We start from the raw sequence: 23,819 nt of genomic DNA, 5'->3' as shown, positions 1-23,819 counted from the left end.
TTACTACGAGGGTCTCCCTTTCAAATGCAAACAATGCTTTGTCATTCCATTGGACCACCTAGTTGGTAGACTCCACTCCTAGTGCAAATACAGTTAGGTGGTGAAAGAATACCCATAAAGATTGACTATGCTTGTTTCAACTCCAAATTGATGGCTCCTATTAGGACAATGAATCTTCTCAATTTATTGGTTATCATTACTTGGTGTGTCTCAAAAATGTCCATGCAACCAGCTAAAAAGCAATTCATACAATTTTTGGGAAACTCTCCTTGTATGATTTTTTTTTGTTTGTTGGTCGAATAGGCATGGGTGTATTAATGGCAAGTCTAGCCCAAGGTTTCACCCTTTTGGCTCCCATCAAAGATTCCTAACCTCCTATCAACCTACCATCCTTTAGCTTTGATTCAACTTAAGCATATACTCGCCTAGAGTTAATTCGTCATTTGGCTACTATGCCTAGTCATTCCACTATTCTTTATTTTAAAAGGATCAAATCAAAACACAAATGTCCAACTAGACACGTGATGAAGTCATCATATTGAATTACAAGACAAATTTTCAATCACCTATGATTGAGGACACGAAGCCAATCTAGTCACTTCCCCTAAATTCGACTTTTATTTAAAGCAATAACTTGCTTCAAAATGTTGATTTCAAAGAGCCAAAATAAATCCTATTAGAGTACCATGATAAATTGCATGCCTAAAATAGCTAGTCTCAACCATATTAGGGTTTTCATGTACACTTGGAGCATTTACAATTTATATGGAATATCTCTCTATTTGCCAAATTATATTCTCAAAAATGCTGGAAACACATCCCAAAATAAATGAATGTCATAGTAGATGAAATCTATTAAAAACAACGATTATAATAATTGACTTTACGTTCTTCCTTTTCCCATTAAAAAATACTGAGGAGGGCAATGGTGTCTTGTTTGGTAGATTGTGGTTCTTTTGTCAAATCTATCCTCTTTTTGAATATGGACAATCGAGTTTGATGCATCCAAGGAAAAAAAATTGGCATGGAGAAATTTTGAATTAATGCTAATGCCCTTTGGGTAAGGCTCCTAATGCTTTCCCTAGAATTTTGGCATGAAGAGGTCTTTTGAGGTATTGCTAATACTCTTGATTCCTTTTTGGCCATAGACAATATCAGTAAAGACATGAAACATTTAGCTTTTGTCAAGTTTTGTGTGTTCAGAATGTTAAGCTTTTACCAAAAACTATTAATTTTCATTTCAAGTTGTGTTTGGGAGTAGATAATTTCTTCCTCTTTGCTTCATTACCATAGAATTGGACATTTTTCTCACTCTTGTCAGGCCTTCAAAGATTGATTTCTTTCGTGAAGACTTGTTATGACGGAAATGTTTTGGGCTTCTCTGGTGTAAGCCTCATGGAAAAATCTATGGCGTCCCCCATAAGGGACAAGCAAGACACTGCAAGCCCTTTGGATTGTGATTCCTCTTGTGGAGGACTATCAAAGACTTTGAGGGGAGGCCCCAAGAGGGGTTAAAATATTCAAGATTCAGTGGATGAGATTAGTTCTACAAAGAATCTTACAATGACACTAGGATCAAGCTTCTCTTAGAACTCACTGGTTAGGCTCAACTTTCAAACCTCCCTGATTTGTGCAACTTGCTGGTGTTCTGCAGTTTAGTCTTGTTGAGGCCCCTCTTGTCTTCTGGCCAGTTCTTCCATGTTTTGTTCCTGTTTTTGTCTTCTTGGTGGCTCATTGCAGGTTTTCGATTACTGTTGTGCTGCAAAGTTTATTGTGTTAAGACGCATCTTGCAAAAGATTCGAGGTACCCCTCAAAACCTGTTTTAGCTTCAATAAAAAAAACAGAAGTATATGTTTATAGCAAGTGAGCATTATAATTATACCATCTTCACAAGACATTGATTGAAGCAATAGTGAAGCAGATCAATATAAGTGGCATGTCAGGTCAGATGCCATCAAAAGGACCAAAACAAAGTCAAGCCATTGATCTTTGCCGCTTTTGGATATGATATTACACCAAGTCATTGGCATAATAGAATCTACCCACAAACAAACTGCAAACACATCGTACAAGATTGGATAATTCTATAATTGACAGATTGCCTATCATTTTAAGAATAGCTATAATTGCACAAAAGAAAAAATAACATTAAAAATTGCAAACATAAATGCTTCAATATGCAATAGCTTGTTGCTTGTATGCAATTGTGCAACTTCCTCGTAATCATTGACAATCAAATTGTTTATTTGTGCATTACTGTTACAAGTACAAATAATTAAATATATGAATAGTTTCATAAGCCCCTCTACCAAAATTGGACCAATAATATTATGGTTTAATTTTGTAAGTACAGAGATGCAGCAAAAACAACATCTCTTTTGATTCTTGTGATAGCTTCCTTAAATTTTTCTTCCAACTGAATCTCTCCTATGGATTTTGAAGCTAGCACTAATTGTTGGAGGACTTCTTCCAACCTTCATATGGCACAAATCAAACTACCCTCAAAAGACTTCGGTAATCTCCATTATTTCAAAGAACTTTGCACCTTTTGCCCACAAATAAACTGCCTCCATAATGTCTGGTCGGAAAGATTCCACATAGGCTTCAATGTCAATTTGCACCTGCAAATTACATGCAAGGAAAATAAAATCAGTCACTTAAGAGCAGTTTTATTGTCCAATTGTATGGAATTCAGAAAATACATCATAGAATTACTTTCCATTATTTATTTTGTTAATTACCTTGCATTCAAGCTGCACTTGACCTATCCTTCAGGCAGTGTCATTGCAGGTTTTCGATTACTGTTGTGCTGCAATGTTTATTGTGTTAAGATGCATCTTGCAAGAGATTCAAGGTACCCCTCAAAACCTGTTTTAGCTTCGATTAAAAAAACAGAAGTATATGTTTATTTCAAGTGAGCATTATAATTATACCGTCTTCACAAGACTTTGATTGAAGCAATAGTGAAGCAGATCAATATAAGTGGCATGTCAGGTCAGATGCCATCAAAAGGACCAAAACAAAGTCAAGCCATTGATCTTTGCCGCTTTTGGATAAGATATTACACCAAGTCATTGGCATAATAAAATCTACCCACAAACTAACTGCAAACACATCATACAAGATTGGATAATTCTATAATTGACACATTGCCTATCATTTTAAGAATAGCTATAATGGCACAAAAGAAAAAATAACATTAAAAATTGCAAACATAAATGCTTCAATATGCAATAGCTTGTTGCTTGTATGCAATTGTGCAACTTCCTCGTAATCATTGACGATCAAATTGTTTATTTGTGCATTACTGTTACAAGTACAAATAATTAAATATATGAATAGTTTCATAAGCCCCTCTACCAAAATTGGACCAATAATATTATGGTTTAATTTTATAAGTACAGAGATGCAGCAAAAACAATATCTCTTTTGATTCTTGTGATAGCTTCCTTAAATTTTTCTTCCAACTGAATCTCTCCTTTGGATTTTGAAGCTAGCACTAATTGTTGGAGGACTTCTTCCAAACTTCATATGGCACAAATCAAACTACCCTCAAAGACTTCGGTAATCTCCATTATTTCAAAGAACTCTGCACCTTTTGCCCACAAATAAACTGCCTCCATAATGTCTGGTCGGAAAGATTCCACATAGGCTTCAATGTCAATTTGCACCTGCAAATTACATGCAAGGAAAATAAAATCAGTCACTTAAGAGCAGTTTTATTGTCCAATTGTATGGAATTCAGAAAATACATCATAGAATTACTTTCCATTATTTATTTTATTAATTACCTTGCATTCAAGCTGCACTTGACCTATCCTTCAGGCAGTGTCATTGCAGGTTTTCGATTACTGTTGTGCTGCAATGTTTATTGTGTTCAGACGCATCTTGCAAGAGATTCAAGGTACCCCTCAAAACCTGTTTTAGCTTCGATTAAAAAAACAGAAGTATATGTTTATAGCAAGTGAGCATTATAATTATACCATCTTCACAAGACTTTGATTGAAGCAGTAGTGAAGCAGATCAATATAAGTGGCATGTCAGGTCAGATGCCATCAAAAGGACCAAAACAAAGTCAAGCCATTGATCTTTGCCGCTTTTGGATAAGATATTACACCAAGTCATTGGCATAATAAAATCTACCCACAAACTAACTGCAAACACATCATACAAGATTGGATAATTCTATAATTGACACATTGCCTATCATTTTAAGAATAGCTATAATGGCACAAAAGAAAAAATAACATTAAAAATTGCAAACATAAATGCTTCAATATGCAATAGCTTGTTGCTTGTATGCAATTGTGCAACTTCCTCGTAATCATTGACGATCAAATTGTTTATTTGTGCATTACTGTTACAAGTACAAATAATTAAATATATGAATAGTTTCATAAGCCCCTCTACCAAAATTGGACCAATAATATTATGGTTTAATTTTATAAGTACAGAGATGCAGCAAAAACAATATCTCTTTTGATTCTTGTGATAGCTTCCTTAAATTTTTCTTCTAACTGAATCTCTCCTATGGATTTTGAAGCTAGCACTAATTGTTGGAGGACTTCTTCCAACCTTCGTATGGCACGAATCAAACTACCCTCAAAGACTTCGGTAATCTCCATTATTTCAAAGAACTTTGCACCTTTTGCCCACAAATAAACTGCCTCCATAATGTCTGGTCGGAAAGATTCGACATAGGTTTCAATGTCGATTTGCACCTGCAAATTACATGCAAGGAAAATAAAATCAGTCACTTGAGAGCAGTTTTATTGTCCAATTGTATGAAATTCAGAAAATACATGATAGATTATTTTCCAATATTTATTTTATTAATTACCTTGCATTCAAGCTGCACTTGACCTATCCTTCGGGCAGTGTCCTGTAGCAGAGACAAGTGACTCGCAAGATCTTCCCTTGTCTTTTTCTTTTCTTTCAATTTTTCTTGCCAAACAAAACATGACAAAAGAGCAACCATTTGCTCAACTGGAATATCCTTGAACACGCCATTGAATACTAGTTCTGTAAGAGCTAACTCATCAGCACTGCTTATTTCACAGGCAACCTTCCCTTTCAGTTCCACAACATCATCACTTGTTGCATACCTGCATTTATATTAACACACATAATTACACTCATGAGTTTGAATATTTTCCATTTCTAGCATAAAATAGAAATCTTATGTATGGCTGATATAAATTTGTGGGGTTTGAAACCATGAGCACATTGCATTCACAGGAGATTAGCATGGCCAAACAAACAATCCATTCTCTGCACAAACCAACCATAGATTTAAATATTATTATGTGCACACAGGATCATTTCCATTATTAAAGTACTTTAAAGTAAGTTATACCATTAGGTCTCTAACTTACGGAGATTTCATGACTAATGTTAAAGATTAACTGGGAGAAGACTCCCTGCAGCTTCACTGAACAGTGAAACTGTTTAATATTATAGTAAGTCAGAATTGAAACTGAGAATATGCAAAATTCAAATCCAGGGGTACAATAAACAAAAACCCATATGATATAACAAATCGGGGGATTGCATTTTAAATTTATAACATACCCTAATCTGCGAAGTACCCGTTTGCGTGCCTTCAATTCATCTTTGAAAGCCAATGATGTAGAAGCACGGACCTCTCTCCGAGCAGCATGGATCATAGCAGTTAATTCTACTTTCTTTTGTAGTACTTTTAGGCACTTTTGAAGAATAGGAGACTTTGAAACTGTATGGTTAGCAAGTAATCCCTCCAGAGTTTCCAAACGGCGAACAGCCTTCTTGTATGAGCCACTCTGCACCTGAACAAATACAAAGAGCATGTTAACTTGGCAAGTACATACAAAGTTCTAATCCTGTGATAAACTATTTAGCATTAAGTGCCAGCCATGTTTTTCTCACCTGCATATCATCTTCTGGATCTAGAAGTGGCACCCCATCTGGAAAGCGTTTCAGAACCTCCTCAATTTTTTTTAATGTGTTTTCACGTGCTTCAACCGGAAGCAGATCCTTAGATATGTAAACACGAATAGCACTCAGGCTGTCAATCTGTTGGGCACATATAAATACAATGGAAGTCCGTAGTCAGTGAAATGGAACTGGGTGATCTAATGAAACAATACAAAAACATCTTCCTTAATTGACTAATAAGGTTTATGCATCCTCCTGAACATCATAATAGGTAATTCTATTGCCTGAAAAGAAACAAGAATGGCAACCTGAGAAAGTGGTAAAGCCACAACAAGTGGTTCTCCTGATTCACTCCATGGAACAGTCTTAACGAATTTTATCTGACCATTATCTTTATTTGTACGGCACTTCGTCAGGACATCAATAGTATACTGGGCATTTTCTGGCCTTACATCTACATCTTCTGCATGGACTTTAAACACAAAAGGAAAGGATTTAACAGATTATTTAGGCTGGAATTCTAATCTGTAAGAGAACAACATAGAAAAAAGATACTCTACAAATAATAAATGCAGTACATTTAAACATTATTGACTAGTTATTGAAAACACTGCTCTCAAACATTTCACTAACTTCTTAAAATATCAATATCTGATGTTGGAAACACAAGGCTAGTAATGTCTGGCAAATTGATTGCCATAATAATGTAGTATATAGTTTATACAATAAGAACGCTGGAAAAATAAGAAACTTGATTAAAATAATCGCAATGCTAAAACATTTTGGAGGTTCATATAAAATAGATCAATCAAGACAAATGTCAATATTTTGAATATATTATTGTTGAGTCCAGGCCTATTATAATTCCAAGAAATTTGATGATGACACAATTAGTGGAGCTCATTATTAAGTGCTTGAAAGTGTGCTCTTCTTAATTACTCTTCGATAATGTCATTGGCAGATTCTGAGCTTCAATAATGTCATCAATCTTGCATTTACTAGAGCACAATGGGTTTCTCATATATGGTTGATCTCGATGCATAAAGCTTTGTAGACATGAAATCAGAGACCAACATAGAATCCCATGCAGCTGTATTTGACTAAAACTTCCAGGACATGACCTTTTAGTCAGTTAGTTAGCCTTGACCTTGACCACCCAATTAGCTAGATTTCATGCAGGCAGATATCCTTTTTATCAAGGTAAGAGCCAAAACTGTTAGCAGGTCTTAAATACGAAGAAAGTGTTTTGAAACAACCATGCAATGTGATGCTGTAGCATTCAGGCACATGAGCAATCCACATAAACCAAAATAAAAGAGAGTAACATATGTGGCTTGCGTAAACCTTGTGTGTGCACAACAGTGCAGTGTTTGCAATGAAGGTCAAAGCCTTCCATAGAAGTTAGAGGTTACATGCTAGGCGCAGATGAGCATGATAAAGATGATGGAACCCAAATTTTTGTCTCCATTTGTGAAATAATATTGAGGATTCATGATGGAAAAGGTCATTAATATCAATGCATTATAGTTCAAGGAAGATTAAGAGCAGATATATACTACAAATCTTGAATGCATATTTTGAAGCACATTGGAGCAAGGATACAAGATGAGCCTTGGCAGATTATACAAGGATATTATAATCACTATGGCATCTACAAAAGCAGCTTGATTTGGAAATATGGATGCTATTGCATTAGTGTATAAGGCAAAGCCTTACCTCGAGACAGGGCACTTTGTGCATAAAGACTAGGCTGCAATTGTGATGATGGAAAAGGCACCTAAGGGAGAGATTATAAAAAGATTGGCATATAGGCATAATCAAATAGAATTTGCTGAGTGATGTGAATATGAACAAAGCGTATTTATGGGATTGAGAAACAACAATAAGAATTAACTGATGAGGAATGTTAATAAGTCAATGAGCAGAAGTAAAACACTGAGTCCAAATTGGAGCAGCTAAATACAAATAAGTTAGCAATGAAGACAAAAGTACAATCTGCAATTTGCCTTTGAAGTACACTAATAAATTCTTCAAACCCATATACAGCTATAATTGGTCCAGTTATACTCGGTGATTATTCAAATGCTCCTAGATATTCAATGTTAAAAACAAGCATGTAGATTTGGATTCAAAACAAATAGCAACATCCCAGCAGTAAACGCAAGACAACAAAATATACACAGCAATGATTTGAGACAATGCCTTGGAACCATTGATGATTCAGCAACCATTAACAGCTATGACTTAGGAAAAATAGTATGGGAATGATATGGGTGAAAAGAGGTCTAGTCAACATATAATAATCCAAAACAGCGTATCCATTACATCAGTAAAGCCACTACTTAGCTGTGATGAAAATGAGAATAAAACATGTGAGCAGTACTTGTCATCGGTCAGAGAAGATAAAAACCAAGCAAGTTACAGGGAACCATGCAAGATAACCATCAAACGAGGAGTTATACGAAGCCCTGAGTAATGTCATCGAGAGTTCTTATGCAGCTAAAAAGGAGGAGACCATGTGCCGTCAAACATTCAGCAGCAGTAATAACAGCAACCGTTGGGAATCCAGTATTAAAAAGATAATATCAAATACATGGACAGAATCTCAGAACAAACATTCACCAGGGAGTCTTCTATATTCACTAGTGCTATCCATCAAAAAATAAGACTGAGTGCCTCCAGGAAATAATAATCCTGTTGCCAAGCATCACGCGGGAATGGAAAAGAGCATATTACTTTGGATGGAGAATAGTAATCGATGCACTATAGTCGATACCTTTTGAACCAATAGAAAATTCGAAGACTTCAGAAAATTGAATACAGCACTACAGATTTAGGAAAGATTCAACAGGAGTTTAAATCAAACATGCCCGATAATAAAAGCCAAAGTAATTAACCGGCAATAACAAGGACAATAAAAGTTTTAATAAATTTGAACTCCAACGGCCAGAAAAGTGAAAGGGTGCTTCCGTAAATAATTAGTATTACAAAAGTTAAAGAGATTATAAATTGTTCTTGAGAAGGTATTATTGGAAGAGACATGCCTTTTTGATAAGTCATATCTTATTATGATCAAGATATAAATGTGTCTTGGATTCATGTGAAATAGAAAAGAGATGAGAGAAGAATAACAAGGCATATATTCAATAAAAAGTAAAAAGAGAAATATTAAAAGGTGAGCAGTGAATGAGAGCTAAAAGGAGAAATAAGGAGGAATAAAATGTTATTTGCAATTTGGATATGTAAAATATTGTAAATAAGTAAAGATCATTTCTACTCGTTTTATAAATTTAATGCAAGAGTCCAATTTTGCTTATTCGTCTTAAAAATTGAAGTTCAAATATTTTGTTCAGATTTGCCCTCTGTGATTATTGATTTTAAATCAATTGCTGCCAACAGTGAAGAAGTTTGATTTTAATACATATCCTCGATTATCAAAATTTGCATACGAAATGTTGTCTATGGGAATTTTGTCTAATTGGTTTTCTGAAGAAACTAAATTCAATTAGACTCGGATTTGTGTTGCCAGTTGAAGTTTTAGCCTATAAAGTATCAAATGGTATAATACTGTCTCTCAGGGTTGTACATAAGGATCTGAAGAAGTTTGACTCTATTTGCCCTAGGTGTAATAAGGGATTGGTCTGCATTTTATGCTAAGAAAATGGGTTAATGTCTGAAGTCTTGAAGTTCGTTATCCCCTCATATCCATAATTCATAAACATTATTCCTTCCATTTAAATAAGATTCATTTCACAAACAAATATTAAAAGCATTCATACAAATTTTATTTCAATAGAGTTTGAGGAACTTCCCACCATGAAAACTCACCAATTCCAAATTCGCTATAGAAAAGCTTTGAGCAAGGTGTTCAAGTTTGAAGTGAAGGTTTACCCACCTAGGTGTAGCAAAGCCTAAAGTGCGAAGGAATTAAAATTATTCTCATTCATTAGCCACAACTAATTGTGGAGTCCTGTCGGAGAATCGGCAAGCTCTTGGATTTCCAATCTGTGGTTTTGGGAACCAACAAAAAGTTCCATGCAGACAGAATTCTTGCATGTACACTGAGCCTTGTCCAACTCTGCACAATGGAGCAGCTTGCAAGATGACATCCCTTGTTCAGTGTTATCCATGTGTTGATTGAAATTGGTGATGCATGGAAAGAAGTGTTGCAAACTGATGGTTTAATGTGAACCATTCACCTTTGATAACTGTCTTTGATGCCTTTCTATACTAGGAGTTGAGGACATTAAGAGGAGGTTGGCTTCCACTGGCACCACCACAAGGATATGCATCCTGAGCTTGAATGAAGTCTAGTTGATATAATCTGTGTGATGTTGACATCCCATTTGCGAGTTTTGTAACCTTTCTTTTTAAGACTATAATAAGAAATCAAATCTTGTGTCAATTTGAATTTATGTTTTTTCCTCCATAGTTTTCAACTTGTGCTAACTCTGAGCATTGCATGGTCTGAGGCATCCCTTTGTTTGGGATCCTTATGATAACTGCATCAATTAATATAAATGCAGGTTCAGCCTACAATGTGAATTGTGCTTTCAAGAAGGAGCTGATGATGTGACTGAAAGAGCAAAATTAAAATCTCATCCTTTAGCAAGAGGAACATCCATGAAAACACCTACAAATTTACTAATAGCCTCCCAACATCCTTTCTAGGAGATACCCTCTATCCAAGAAGAACATCCCTTTCCTTCCCGCAAAAGAAGAGCATTGCTTAAGGCATTTCAAAATGAAACAAGAGATCTTGCAAAGGGAAAAGTTGCACACATCCCATTTATACCAATAATCTTCCTTTCAACCAGGTGTGATGACCATATTGGCAATAAATGGGGATGAAAATCAATAATGCACCTTCTGGTCTCACAGATCCAGGTATGAAAAAAATGTGCACCACCTTACTAGCACAAGATTTCTTTTTTGGTAGAGATGTCACTCAAACCAATTAGGGATTCTTGAACAAAAGACGAGTGTATTATTTCTAATAAACAAAAAGATAGCAAAAATCAGCCTTGATTATTTAATATTTATTAAATATTAAAGCATGGTCTTCCAAAGAGGCAATGTTTTTGAAGCTGATTGATTGTGAAAATAAAATAAAAGGATGCAAAACTTATTTCTAAAATCCACATTGAGTCCATGAAGAAGGTGGGTCTTGAAAGAGTTGTCCAAGTCAGTACGGACAATGTGAAAAATTGCAGGGCTACAAGTACTTTGGTTCAGAAGAGGTATGCACATATTTTTTGGAGACCATGTATCACACACTCTCTTAACTTGGTGATGCAATTAATTGACACTCAAATAAAGAGAGTGAAAGAAATATACACCAAGGGTGACAAGATCCAAATGTTGTGACTGAATATCATATGTCACAAGGCCTTTTTAGGTTTTTCTCAAGTTTGGTATTGTTGAAGGTAAATTTAATTAATTATTTAATTTATTTCAAAATTTAGGTTATGCCTTTTACTTGTATTTTAACATGTTATTAAATTAATTTTTACACAATAACAAGTTGTTGAGACCTGATTTACATCACAAAAAGTTTATTTTTGACAATTTGTGGAAGTGTGAAAGACACTGGGCACTATTTTTATTAGCCACCAATGGAACATTTGGAAAGAATCATATTCAAAGATGGCCCAAAAGATAATGTCTCTGATCCTAGATGCGATCAGTGGATTCAGGCAACCGATATCTTGAGTTTCATCAACCTTGTAATATCGCCATAGGCATCTCCAGATTTTAACAGAGCACTCACAGAAATTCAAACAAATATTTTAGCATGTAATTGATTCTACTTAATCCAACACAAATACAAGATACCCAGCCGTAATAAAGTTTTCAGAAATGAATATTGAAATTAAATCTTCAGTTAAAAATTAAAAAGATCCAATCGTAGTTATAGAACTTACAGCAAAATTGAATACCAAAAATATGAATCTGAAACATTAAATGAGGCAAATGTGCGATATCTCCAACTGATGATGAATTTCCATCTACTGCACCCAAGCTCTAGGCTTTCCATCCTCAAAACTATTGGAAGCTGAAGCTTCCAAATTCTCATACAGAACAATAATTAAATCATAAACCAAGCATGATCCAAATGAGCTTCTCTTTGTTCTTTTAAAGAGCATCTCTGTGACCCTTTGTTTTCCAACTCCCGACTTTTCATCTTCTTCCTTTGTCCCTTTTCAAACCTCTTTTAAATTAAAAGGACTTATATTAATTTGCATTAAGCTCCAATAAAATCATTTTTTATAATTTGTGAAGTTGGCATATAATTTTCTAATGTCACCAAAAAAAGGGACACTACAGAACTTATCACAAAAATGATCAGATTTGCTGATATACATCAGCCCCATTTGGGTGAAACTATGATGTCATTGACTCCGTCATAGAAAAGATAGAGGTCATCATAGAACAAAAAGAGAGTGACCTCAAAGAATCCTTTTTCAAATTGTGGAAAAAAATCATTCATCGTTGTTGGAAAAAGATGAACACGCCATTGCATCTCCTTGCATATGCATTAACTCCCAATTACTAGGCATAGAGATACTTTATTTTCCAATGAGAGCTACATTATATATAGTGAAGATACAAATGGTACAAATTAATATTTTGAAGAATCTTTTCAAATCCAAAAGTGATGGCTATTAGGAAAGAGTTTTGCGAGTTCATCTTAGGACAAGATCATTGTACTTGTCCTCTTCATGACAAATACAAGAAAGATACTTGTACATGGTGGTATGTACATGGGCAAGAATATTTATTCCTCCAACCTCTTGCAATCAAGATTTTACCACAATCCAGCATTTTTTAGCATTTGTAGACTTTACTACTTCGATTCTTAATTTCTTTTGCATATACCATTTTAAGTTTTGTTGTTTTTCTCTCCAATTTTCAATAGATTGCAAGTTCTTTGCCTGAATGAAATTAGAATGCTCGGCTTATGTACATTCCAACCCATGAATCCTATAAGCAAAATGACTGCAAGGAAGTAGCAATGAAGCATTGGGATATAGCCTTTGAGTGTATCAACTTGGATATATCTATTCCAAAGCTTGCTAGAGTCAATATAGATAATGATTAGACTCTTATACATGATGTAACTATTATGGTAAAATAATGAATGTGTTATTAAACAAAGATCATGAATGATCTGTATATACAAGATACAAGATAATGTTTCTATAACGAACGAGAGAGAGGAAATAGAAACATTCTTGTAGAGTGAAAAAGAAAGTTTCCATAATAGGAGTTTATGGAATCATTACAAAAAAACTAAAAAGGACCATTAGAAAAAGACTGAAGAGAGAATAAATAGAAACTGTCTAATATTGTAATACCCATCCCTTGATGGTCAATCTATCTTCAAAAAACAAAGAATTGCACATCCTCAAAAAGTGTTAAAGGCAACCTCGGGTTGATCAGAGAGGTCTGCATGTTTTGCAATGTTGGCCTGTAGCTGGGACCCACCCTGCTTCCGCTGATCAAAAGCAATGGGAGTCCTGCGTTCTTGGATCACATGACCAAATTTGTGGCAATAGTTGCTCCAGATTCATTTCTTCTTGGAGCTATTCTGAGATTGAGTAGATGACTAAGATAGGCCTTTATCCTTGTTGGAGTGGGCGGAAAACGCTTGTTTAGGTGCTGTAGTTCTTTCCGTTCAATCACTTATTGCCTTCCAAGAGAAGATTGGTGAGAGATGCCATGACATTTTTTTCGATGCAAATAAAAAACATGAATATTAGAAATAGCACAAACTTCATGGCAAACTGACGGAAGACCATAAAAAATTGAAGAGACACCCAAAAAAGAGCCTAAAAACCAAAATAAAATATTCTATCAGATTTTGATTCCATTGGCTCGAAAATTGAGGCGCGGAAAATGATACACGCAGAAAAAAGGGAGACTAACCTAGTTGAGATCTGCAAAAACTCACCAGGGATATGTAAAAAATTTGTTAATCTGACACGGGAATCAACGGTTTTCAAAAAAACCTTAGTCAGATTTAAAACTTGAAAACATTTGCAGAGTTTTTGAACAAAAGGCAGATTTTAATCCATGCACAAAGAAAATTGCAAAAAAAAATGGACACTGAATCCCTAGTTGCGTTTGGAGGAAAAACAAAAGATGCAAATTTTGAACACTCTGTCATATATTTCAAAAATTTTGAACTACTAATTTCAAAAAGAAATTAAAAAAATTCGAAAAGACCAAGAATTTTCTCTGATACCATATTATGGTAAAATAATGAATGTATTATTAAACAAAGATCATGAATGATCTATATATACAAGATACAAGAGAATGTTTCTATAACAAACAGGAGAGAGGAAATAGAAACATTCTTGTAGAGTGAAAAAGAAAGTTTCCATGATAGGAGTTTACGGAAACATTACAAAAAGATTGACTATTAAAAAAACGACGAAAGAGAGAATTAATAAAAACTATCTAATATCGTAATAGTAACTAGAACAAGTAGCACTCCATTTGGTTGCCGTTCAAATTTTTGTTGAAGCAAACAATGGACTTAATTTAAATCCTTCTAAGAAGATTGCAGACATTTATACAAATATTTTATTCTATGCATTTCAAAATTTGCAACTGTAATGATTTCCATTTGAGTTGCACTAGACATATATGATATCTGACATGATATTGAAAATTTGAACTATCAATTAACATTTAGCTTTATCGCTACCATTGATCAATGATAAATTATCATACTATCAATGTAACTGCAATTAATAGATTAAAAAATTACTTAATATTCAAGTGTATATATGTACACAAATTTGAAGACAATAATAGACATCAAAGGTTGAAAACTCTATATATATATATATATATATATATGAAGATTGAAGGAAATTATACAAATGTTTTATTGTATTTATTTCAAAACTTGTAATACCAACAATTTCTATTTAAATCTTCCTGGACATATATGATATATAGCATAATATTGAAATTTTGAACTAAAATCTGACATTTATCTTTATCATTACTATTGACCAATAATAAGTATCATACTATCAAATATATTTGCAATTCTGCATGCCCAATCTCGTATCAAAACCAGCAACTTGGAATTACATTTATTCTTTTCGCTTGTCAAGTCAATCCCTATACTAAGTAATGCTCCTATGGTTGTGGCAGCCTATGTAAACTTGTCTAAGATGCAAGCAAAAAACTCCACCTTGAGCTAGAAATGCTAGGCAAAGTGATACAAGCTTCTCCTTGATAAGTAGGAGATATCATCCACAGCAAGTCAAATTGTGATATTGCTATTAGGATTTAACTCTATAGTTTTGAGTCAAACTCATTGACTCATGTTTCATGAGTAGTGATTTACGCAAACCCTTCTCTCGTGACAATGAATAGAACACTTAGCACTCAAAGGATCTAGGTGATGCTCACCCAAGTGAAGCACCGGGACTTTCCAGGAGTTTACCCATCCCTACCACAGTTCAAGACTCAATCATTTGATTTTTATATATTATATCATGGATATCTAAAGCCATGGTTTTTGTTCACTTAAAAAAATTATGATATCTTTCAAAATGTTGTTTCCTTGAACTTATCTCTTTTAGTATTTTTACTCATTTGATTACTGTATATGTCATCAAAAAAGATCTTAATTGATAGGCTAATTATGTCTTTCAATTGGATTTCTAAAAGGGTGCAAAGTAACAGCTTTAAATGACAAATCCTTAAAAAATCTCTGAACTTTTTTTTTAAGCATTAATATATACAGCCATACTTGTATATGCAGGGGGATGTAAGTGATATAACAGTGTACCATATCCTGAACCCATAATCATTCCCTTATCAAAGCCAAAAACTTAGCTCTTGACACGTGCAACTAATCAAAGCTCACTATCTTAAATGAGATAAGGTCTACTGGTAAAAGCATAAAGGCTTTCAAAATGGATGCTTAGGTTCATGTTTTTCTAGATGGCATGATAAAATGTTGAAATTAGTTAGAATACCAATCTAAAATCATCCAATGTTGTGTACCTCAATGGACAAGGACAGATGAAGTCCCCAGAGAATTACATGAGATGGATAACCCTTAGTCATGATATTACAGCTGAAGATTGTTGAGTAACATGGATTGTTTCTGCAAATGTAGAATCATAGCCATTGTGATTGATGTTCTTGAAATGCAAATTGGAATGACTTATAAATATGAGAGGAAGAGACATGTCTCAACGGTTAAACATCACTAGTTAACACATTAATATAATAGTAATATAAATAACCATATATGTAACTCATCTTAAGAATATATGTAATATTAATATGTTAACCATATATTTAATATATTATTATATAATAATATATAATGTATAATATATATAATAAATATTATATTACATATATAATATATATTATATATATAAGATATTTATCTTAAAGATGATTTACCAACAACAAGGTATCTCATGATAAAATCAATCTGACAAAAGTTACAACCTTAACACTCCCTCTTAGCTAGGGAGGATTTATAGAACACATTATGCTCTCAACGATATGAAGAGATATCATCTCAGTATGATATTCAATTATGAGGCTAAATTTCTCATCTTTCATGAATCATAACACACAATTTAAGCAATTTCCATAACTTTAAAACACCACCTTAAGTGTGGTCTATAGTAACAACTGTGGTGTCTGGCAAGATCTGGCCCAAAGAACCATAACAAGTTGGTTATCATGGTGTCTGGCAAAATCCGGCCCAAAGAACCATGATAACAGGTCTACCATTTGTAAGATCGCCACCTTACAAAGGTTACCTTTTGATTGTTCATTATCATGGTGTCCCACAAAATCCGGCCCAAAGAACCATGATAACAGGGACTGTTCATTACTAACCCAAAGAACCATGGTAACAAGTCTGCCATTTATAAGATCGCCATCTTATAATGGTTACCTTCTATTTATATATGTCAATGAAAGATCGTCACCTTTCATTTCATATCATATGTGAAACAATACCCACCATAAACCCAGTCAAAGGGTGGTACAAAGGCTTTCACCTCATTCTCTCACAGAAAATGCATTACAAGGAATTTCACTTAGAACTTTTCTCATAGAGAAGATATCATTAACAAAGGATTGCACCTCAAAATTCTCCCTCTAAACAATGATCTTGGGAAGTTAGGTCCTCTAGTTACTCCAATAGAAACTCTTTTCACCCAAGGATGCTTTTCGAACTCCCTCTAAATCTGATATCAATCTTTTGACTTTCTAGTGGTAAGTCATTACTTCCTCGTGATATACTTAGGAGTAGGCCCATCAAAATCATGCAATCACACACATGTATTTCTAGACTCCCTCTAAGTATCAATCTTCTAAGCTCCTGTGTTGCCTTCGAAGAAGTGTCATATTCCCACTTAATGTAGAAGAATATCATAATCTTAATCATCAAAGATGTTTTCTTCAAGAGCCTTACTTTATCCATCTTAATCATCAAGGTCTTTAGAACTACTATCATTAGATTGAGTCTGCACAATATTTGGTAGCATGTGCAAAGTACCAACTTTCTTTTCTTATCGGCATATGAAGATTCAGAAATTGTCCGTTTAGATTATTTGAGAATGGAACATCTCCCCTCTAAATAAGGTTCAAGTGGGAATGGAACTTTGATTATTATTCCCCCCAACAATGTTAAATTTCCACTCATTCTAATATTGTTGAATTATTTTTTTTGTATCAAATATGACAACTCCTTTCCTAAGTTCCAACTTGCTCTTTTCATCCATTGAATCTCCAAACATTCATTAAGCTTAATAGTATAAGCAAACACAAACTTGTCCACAATAGGCCAATATCTTGATTGAGTATGATTGTGCCACTTGAATGACTCTACAACTTATACATCAAGTTTCATTCATCGAAGAAAGACTCATAGATGGTTCAAATGAATTCTTAAAAACTTCACTAAAAGTTGACTAAATAACATCCCCAATCTTCTCACTCTCTTTCAAGGTTTCCTCTAATAACATGTCCGGCTCCCTCTAAATCTCAATCTCTCTCTTCCTCCAATAACATTCTCGGAGAAAAAGATCAAGGCAAATAGCTCTTATAGTTCGTATTGAAATAAAAGAATAGTAAGAGAGACTAATATAATAAATGATTCTACATCATAGTATAAGACCATTCTATTAAATATAGATAAATAAATATATACTTTGAACATATAGACATATATTCAATCTTATATGTACACTTTAATATATATTTTCAACATATTATTATTATTTTAATTTTTTTTTAACACAACCAATTTCCCAAATCTAAATGCATAAGAAATAAATAATTAATATTAATTCATAACATTAAAATTAACTTCATTGTACCTCCCTTGCTTTTGTAGTTGGACCCTCTAGTCCTCGTGGCAGTCATGGGTAGGAATGACTTGATGTTCTAATGTGATCTACTTCTATTCTCAATTTTAATATTATTTATATCTCATAATAACATTAGAATTTGCAATTCAAAATATACAAACCTCCATACCTTTCCAAAGTAGTGACTAATGTCACTACATATATTGGCAAGCTAGGTTGAAAGATTTGTTATGGCCCATCATACTCCACGTCACCTCTTAAATTGGACTTTGCAATATTAAACTTGTCTTTGTCTAGCATGGGAGGCTAGTCCATTTTGAAATGCCTATTTTTCCATACTCATCAGAATTTGACGTGTTCCCTTCACCGTGCTTCAATGGTCTATCTTCAATGTGCTCAATCAAAGGGTTTTAAACATTAAATTTTCTAAAAAAACTTACTTTTCTTAGCACACAAAGTATTCCATTTACTTGGCCATCCACGTATGATTGTGTGTTGTCATGCAATTATACTCATTTCTAGAAAATACAATATAGTCTACAATGTCGCAACACTTGATCCTCTGCCATGGCATATCCACCGACATGAAGCTTGTGAAAACTAAGTGCTGAAATGGATGGCTCCTTACACCTGTACAATTTCGATGGAAGTAAAGCCAAGCCAACAACACACAAACTCATGGTTGTCATTGTGTTGATAGACACCAAGAGTGTGGCTTCACAAAGAGCCTTTTATTTGAATATTTTGTGTATATACGTCAACTAATTTCTCCATTCTAAATAACACACAAGAAATCGAGTGACTGGTGATCTATATGATTCCTGACAACTGATATAAAATTATAATGGTGTCATTATCTAGTTCGTTTGGTTTCCTCTAGCAATTGTTGTTGTGGACATTATTCATGTCGCAAAGTGCCTTTGCTATCTCCTTTATCACCAGCATGTCCTCTTTTAGATAATTGTATGTGTTGAAGATGGTAGCTACGATAGAGATCTTTCTCTCTCGAAATATGGACATTATTACCATTATTATTACCTTCAACTAAAAAGGACACTTATATTTAATTTGTAATATTAAATGTAATGATGTGTGCCATTCAACATGCGTTGAAGCATGGAAAATTGTAGAGTTGTAATCGTAATTATAATAAAGAGTCACATTTTGGGAATTTGGAGAGACCTTCGGTTGGAATGTAAAGAATCTCTCCTTGAGTTATATATATTGCATCAAGCAATAGGCATTGTACACTTGAACATTTAATTATCAATAAAGATATATTTTTGTTGTGTGGCTGGGTTTTTTCTCTTCATTCTTGAAAGGTTTTCCCAGGATATTTCTAGTGTTTATTAGTTCAGTTTTGGCTCCTTGTTGTTTATCACCACTAATTTCTGGGCTAAAAACTTAACATGGTATCAAAGCCACATTAGATAACAACTTATAAGAAGGTTTTCTTGATCAATTTGTGTGTATATGATGTTGCTTATATTCACTAATTTCTCTATGGTTCCATATCGTTATGGTAAATGAAGTGGTTCATGTCTCAGTTGTGATTTGATTTATTTCAGTATCTTCAGAGCTTTTTTATGGTTCAAGACTTTTTCTAACGTGTTAATCTTGTACCTTTGTATCTTGCTATTTCTCAATGTCTCTCTTAATTTGGGTGTTATCTATTATTGATCAATGTCTATGTGTAACTATATCGTATTGATGCTATGTCGAGGATCATTTTTTTTCTTGGTCTCTTTGTGTTTCTGTGGAAGTGGCGACTCTCAAGCCGTGTATGTATTGAATATTCAATGGTGATCTTTGTTGTACTCGTTCTGCTAGTCAAAGAGCGAAGGCCTCTATTTTTTCACAGTCTCTTGGTTGCATGGTCTAATTCTGCGACAATGATCACTGGAGTCTTTTTATGTTTATCTTCGTGTGTATCAAAGTTCTATTGCTTGGACATATTGTGTCCGACAACGGATGTGTAAATGATGCCACATAACCAAAATCTTTGTCCTTCTCTATCGTGAGTGGTGGACACTTCCAATCAAAGAGCCTTATGATAACTTTTTGTTATCCACCGTACAATATTCAACGGCATGGTTTTTCATCTATTTATTTTTAAAGGAGTTTTTTTGAATTCTTGTAATGTCACATCTTGTTGGTGACTGTTAGTAAGCTTCTTTGACTATGATCTTCGTTTCTTTTGTCATTTTCTTCTTTGATTTTCGTCTTGCGTTCTTCCTTGTCGGTCGCACCGCGCGGCTCTAGTAGTAACGTTTCTTTCCTCTCACCATCAAGCTCATATTTTCTTCCTTCTCTTGGTAATTGCGGTCAATTGGTATTCATTGTATTCTGGCGTCTTATTACCTTTGATATTTATAAATACCATTATCTTTTATTTTTGGATGTGTATAATATGGTGTAAGACTTGGGAAGGTTAAAGGCTTGAATGATCGTATTTTTGTTCATGCTCTATAATGTTGAATTGAAGAATGAAGAGTCAAAAACTGGAAATTATGATTTCTGTATGAGGTAAGCAGATTGTTATGTCTATGTGAAAGAGATATGTACTTTGTGATCATTTTACTAGGAATAGTGCATAACTTTTATGTCTACTAGAGTAGATATTACAAGTCATTAATATTTATGATGAATTGACTAATCTCTCGTGGCTATAGGGCGCATTCTGATTGATGAGAGATTAATGAACATGAGAATGTTGGTTGAGGAGAAATTTTTGCATTAAGAGAGAGCTTTTGACTAAGAGGGAGATGTTTTAGCTTCAGAGGGAGTACTTATGGAATCCCCTTCATTCTCATATATGCTTGTGATGCTTTGTGGTATTTGTAAATATTTGAAACTTCAATGGAACTAAGTCATGTTTTTATTGTGCCTATTTCTATTCTTCTGTGAATAAATGAGATTGTAAGATTAAATATGATAACTCTTTCACTATGCAATAGTGAACATCATGTTGAGAGAGTCTTTGATTTCATCATGTTGAGAGATTCCGTGATGGGGGTTGGATGTCATGTTGAAAGATTCCATGACAATTCACGTTGAGAGAGTTCGTGATTAAAGGCATAGATATGAGTCTTACAAATCTTTTCATGTTGAGTGATTCCATGAATACGAGTATTTGTTACAGGTTTTCATGTTGAGTGATTCCATGAATATGAGTAATTGTCACAGGTTTTCATGAATCTTATAGGATATATGGGATGAGATTTTATCATTAACATTTTGGTTGCAATCTTGTACTATTGTTCAGCTAAAGATCTCTCTCTGGCTAAGAGAGAATGTTGAAGATGGTAGCTGCGATGGAGATCTTTATCTCTAGAAATATGGACATTATTACCATTATTATTACCTTCAACTGAAAAGGACACATATTTTATTCGTAATATTAAATGTAATGATGTGTGTCATTCGACATACGTTGAAGCATTGAAAATTGTAGAGTTGTAATCGTAATTATAATAAAAAGTCACATTTTGGGAATTTGGAGAGACCTTCGGTTGGAATGTAAAGAGTCTCTCCTTGAGTTACATATCGCATCAAGCGATAGGCATTGTACACTTGAACATTTCATTATCAATAAAGATATATTTTTGTTGTGTGGCTGGGTTTTTCCCTTCATTCTCGAAGGGTTTTCCCATGATATTTCTGGTGTTTATTGGTTCAGTTTTGGCTCCTTATTGTTGTTTATCACCATTGATTTCTAGGCTAAAAACTTAACAGTATGCACATGCTTCATAATTATATTTACCCCCTTTAGAAGTTCATTACTAGATTCGTATTATCTAAGGGCGCTGGTTTGATTGCCAAATGGAGGCATTCTCGCACATGCTCACATTGCCTCACGTTTCTTAATTATTCTAAAACACTAGCCAATATAGTCGTCTAATTTCTAATCTCTTATAAATACCATGCTTGTGACTCATTAGTCACAATTGACTTCCGAGGAATTGTTTCTTGACAGAGTCACATTCTTCTGCTCATATTCATTTATTTTCCTGGGTCGACATCATCCTCGAGATTTATCTCCCAATCTTGGCAATGATTTGATCCTCCTACACTTATGCTTTCCCTATACTAAAATGGTAGTATCTGACTATTGAAGAGATTGCAATTCTACCTATGATGATATGTCTTCCATATCAAGTCCACTATGTTTATCATTTTCTCTCTCTCTACTTAAACTTGCAACCTAGCTCTGATACCATGTTGAGTAACATGGATCGTTTCTGCAAATGTAGAATCATAGCCATTGTGATTGATGTTCTTGAAATGCAGATTGGAATGACTTATAAATATGAGAGGGTGAGACATGTCTCAACGGTTAAACATCACTAGTTAACACATTAATATCATAGTAATATAAATAACCATATATGTAACTCATCTTAAGAATATATGTAATATTAATATGTTAACCATATATGTAATATATTATTATATATTATATAATAATATATATATATATATATATATATATATATATATATATATATATCACATACAGCAACAACAACAAGGTATCTCAAGGTAAAATCAATCCAACAGAAGGTACAACCTTAACAAAGATCACCCCCCACAGATAATTTACAGAATCACCAAAAAATATATTCAAAAGCTCTGCTCCTTACTGAAGTGTAAATAAATCAAAAGACTCAGTCCTCGTTAGTTTTGTGATTATCTGACCTTATTATAAGCATCAAGATCAGTAGCCATTTGTCCAAAGTGATACAAGGATATTGCCGGATCGAGATAAAGATACAATGCGAGAACTAAGGATGAAAACACCAAAGAATACTTTCTGCATTGCCTTATCCAGCTCTAAACCAAGTAGCAATTAAATGAGACTGAGGTATGAAGAGATTGAGGGATTATTTGTCTTTGCAAAAGTCTAAAGAAGACTCTACTTCATCCCAATGAAAAACATTACTTTGGTATCAGCAATTGATGGGAGAAATTTACATCTTGGTTGACCAAAAAAAGTCATATATCTTCTAGAGCCAGACATCCTATTTAGTGTTGAACATGTTATTGTTTTACATTTAACCTCTATAATCTGTTTGAGCATGTTGTGACTACTTCAGAGGATGTGTTGATCTCTTGTGTTTTCCTTTCTAAAAGTGTTGTTATTATCAAGTCTCACTACGAATTTCTACAGCCTGTCTTTGTCCTTTGGTTTGAAATGTTACTTAACCATTGCTCTCTATATATTGACATTTTTTATCTCTAAATAAAGTGGACTAAAATTAAAACTGATTAATACAATTCAAAAAGAGAGCCAAAGTGAACATTAACAAAAAAGAATCTAAAAGCTGGCTAAAAATAGCAAAGAAACCTAAGGTACTAGAAATATTCTGATAACATCCCATAATGATCATTCTATAAACTAGACCAAATTGCCCCCTAGAGTTGACAATTTTTTCCAAACTGAGAGACTTGGTGAATATATCAACAATCTAATCTTCAGTGGGGACATACTGCAAGGTCACTGATCCATCTTCGACAAGCTTACAGATCAAATG

General features: G+C 33.9%; 1 protein-coding gene and 1 long non-coding RNA gene across 2 annotated transcripts in view; both read right to left on the bottom strand.

The window, feature by feature from the left end:
• Window positions 1–2,156: 2,156 nt before the first annotated feature.
• LOC149567199 (uncharacterized) lies at window positions 2,157–2,827 on the bottom strand. Its single transcript, XR_016361612.1, has 2 exons — window positions 2,743–2,827; window positions 2,157–2,622 (listed from the first exon to the last, which is right to left on the bottom strand). It is a non-coding gene; the product is annotated as an uncharacterized LOC149567199 (long non-coding RNA).
• A 1,401-nt stretch (window positions 2,828–4,228) lies between these two features.
• MTR4 (RNA helicase, ATP-dependent, SK12/DOB1 protein) overlaps window positions 4,229–23,819 on the bottom strand; it is a 134,978-nt gene continuing 115,387 nt past the window's right edge. The window contains exons 10-14 of the mRNA XM_089820382.1: window positions 6,223–6,386; window positions 5,906–6,052; window positions 5,573–5,805; window positions 4,842–5,106; window positions 4,229–4,722 (exon numbers count right to left, since the gene is read on the bottom strand). Of these exons, the coding sequence (XP_089676508.1) occupies window positions 4,444–4,722; window positions 4,842–5,106; window positions 5,573–5,805; window positions 5,906–6,052; window positions 6,223–6,386 (1,088 nt within the window). The 3' untranslated portion in view covers window positions 4,229–4,443. The remainder of the gene's footprint in view (window positions 4,723–4,841; window positions 5,107–5,572; window positions 5,806–5,905; window positions 6,053–6,222; window positions 6,387–23,819) is intronic.

Source organism: Cupressus sempervirens, chromosome 3, assembly GCF_028749045.1.
Source record: "Cupressus sempervirens isolate cs-2001-9-10 chromosome 3, ASM2874904v1, whole genome shotgun sequence".
Taxonomy (NCBI): domain Eukaryota; kingdom Viridiplantae; phylum Streptophyta; class Pinopsida; order Cupressales; family Cupressaceae; genus Cupressus; species Cupressus sempervirens.
The sequence above is the reverse complement of the archived record's forward strand: the minus strand, read 5'-3'. Positions and strand labels throughout refer to the sequence as shown.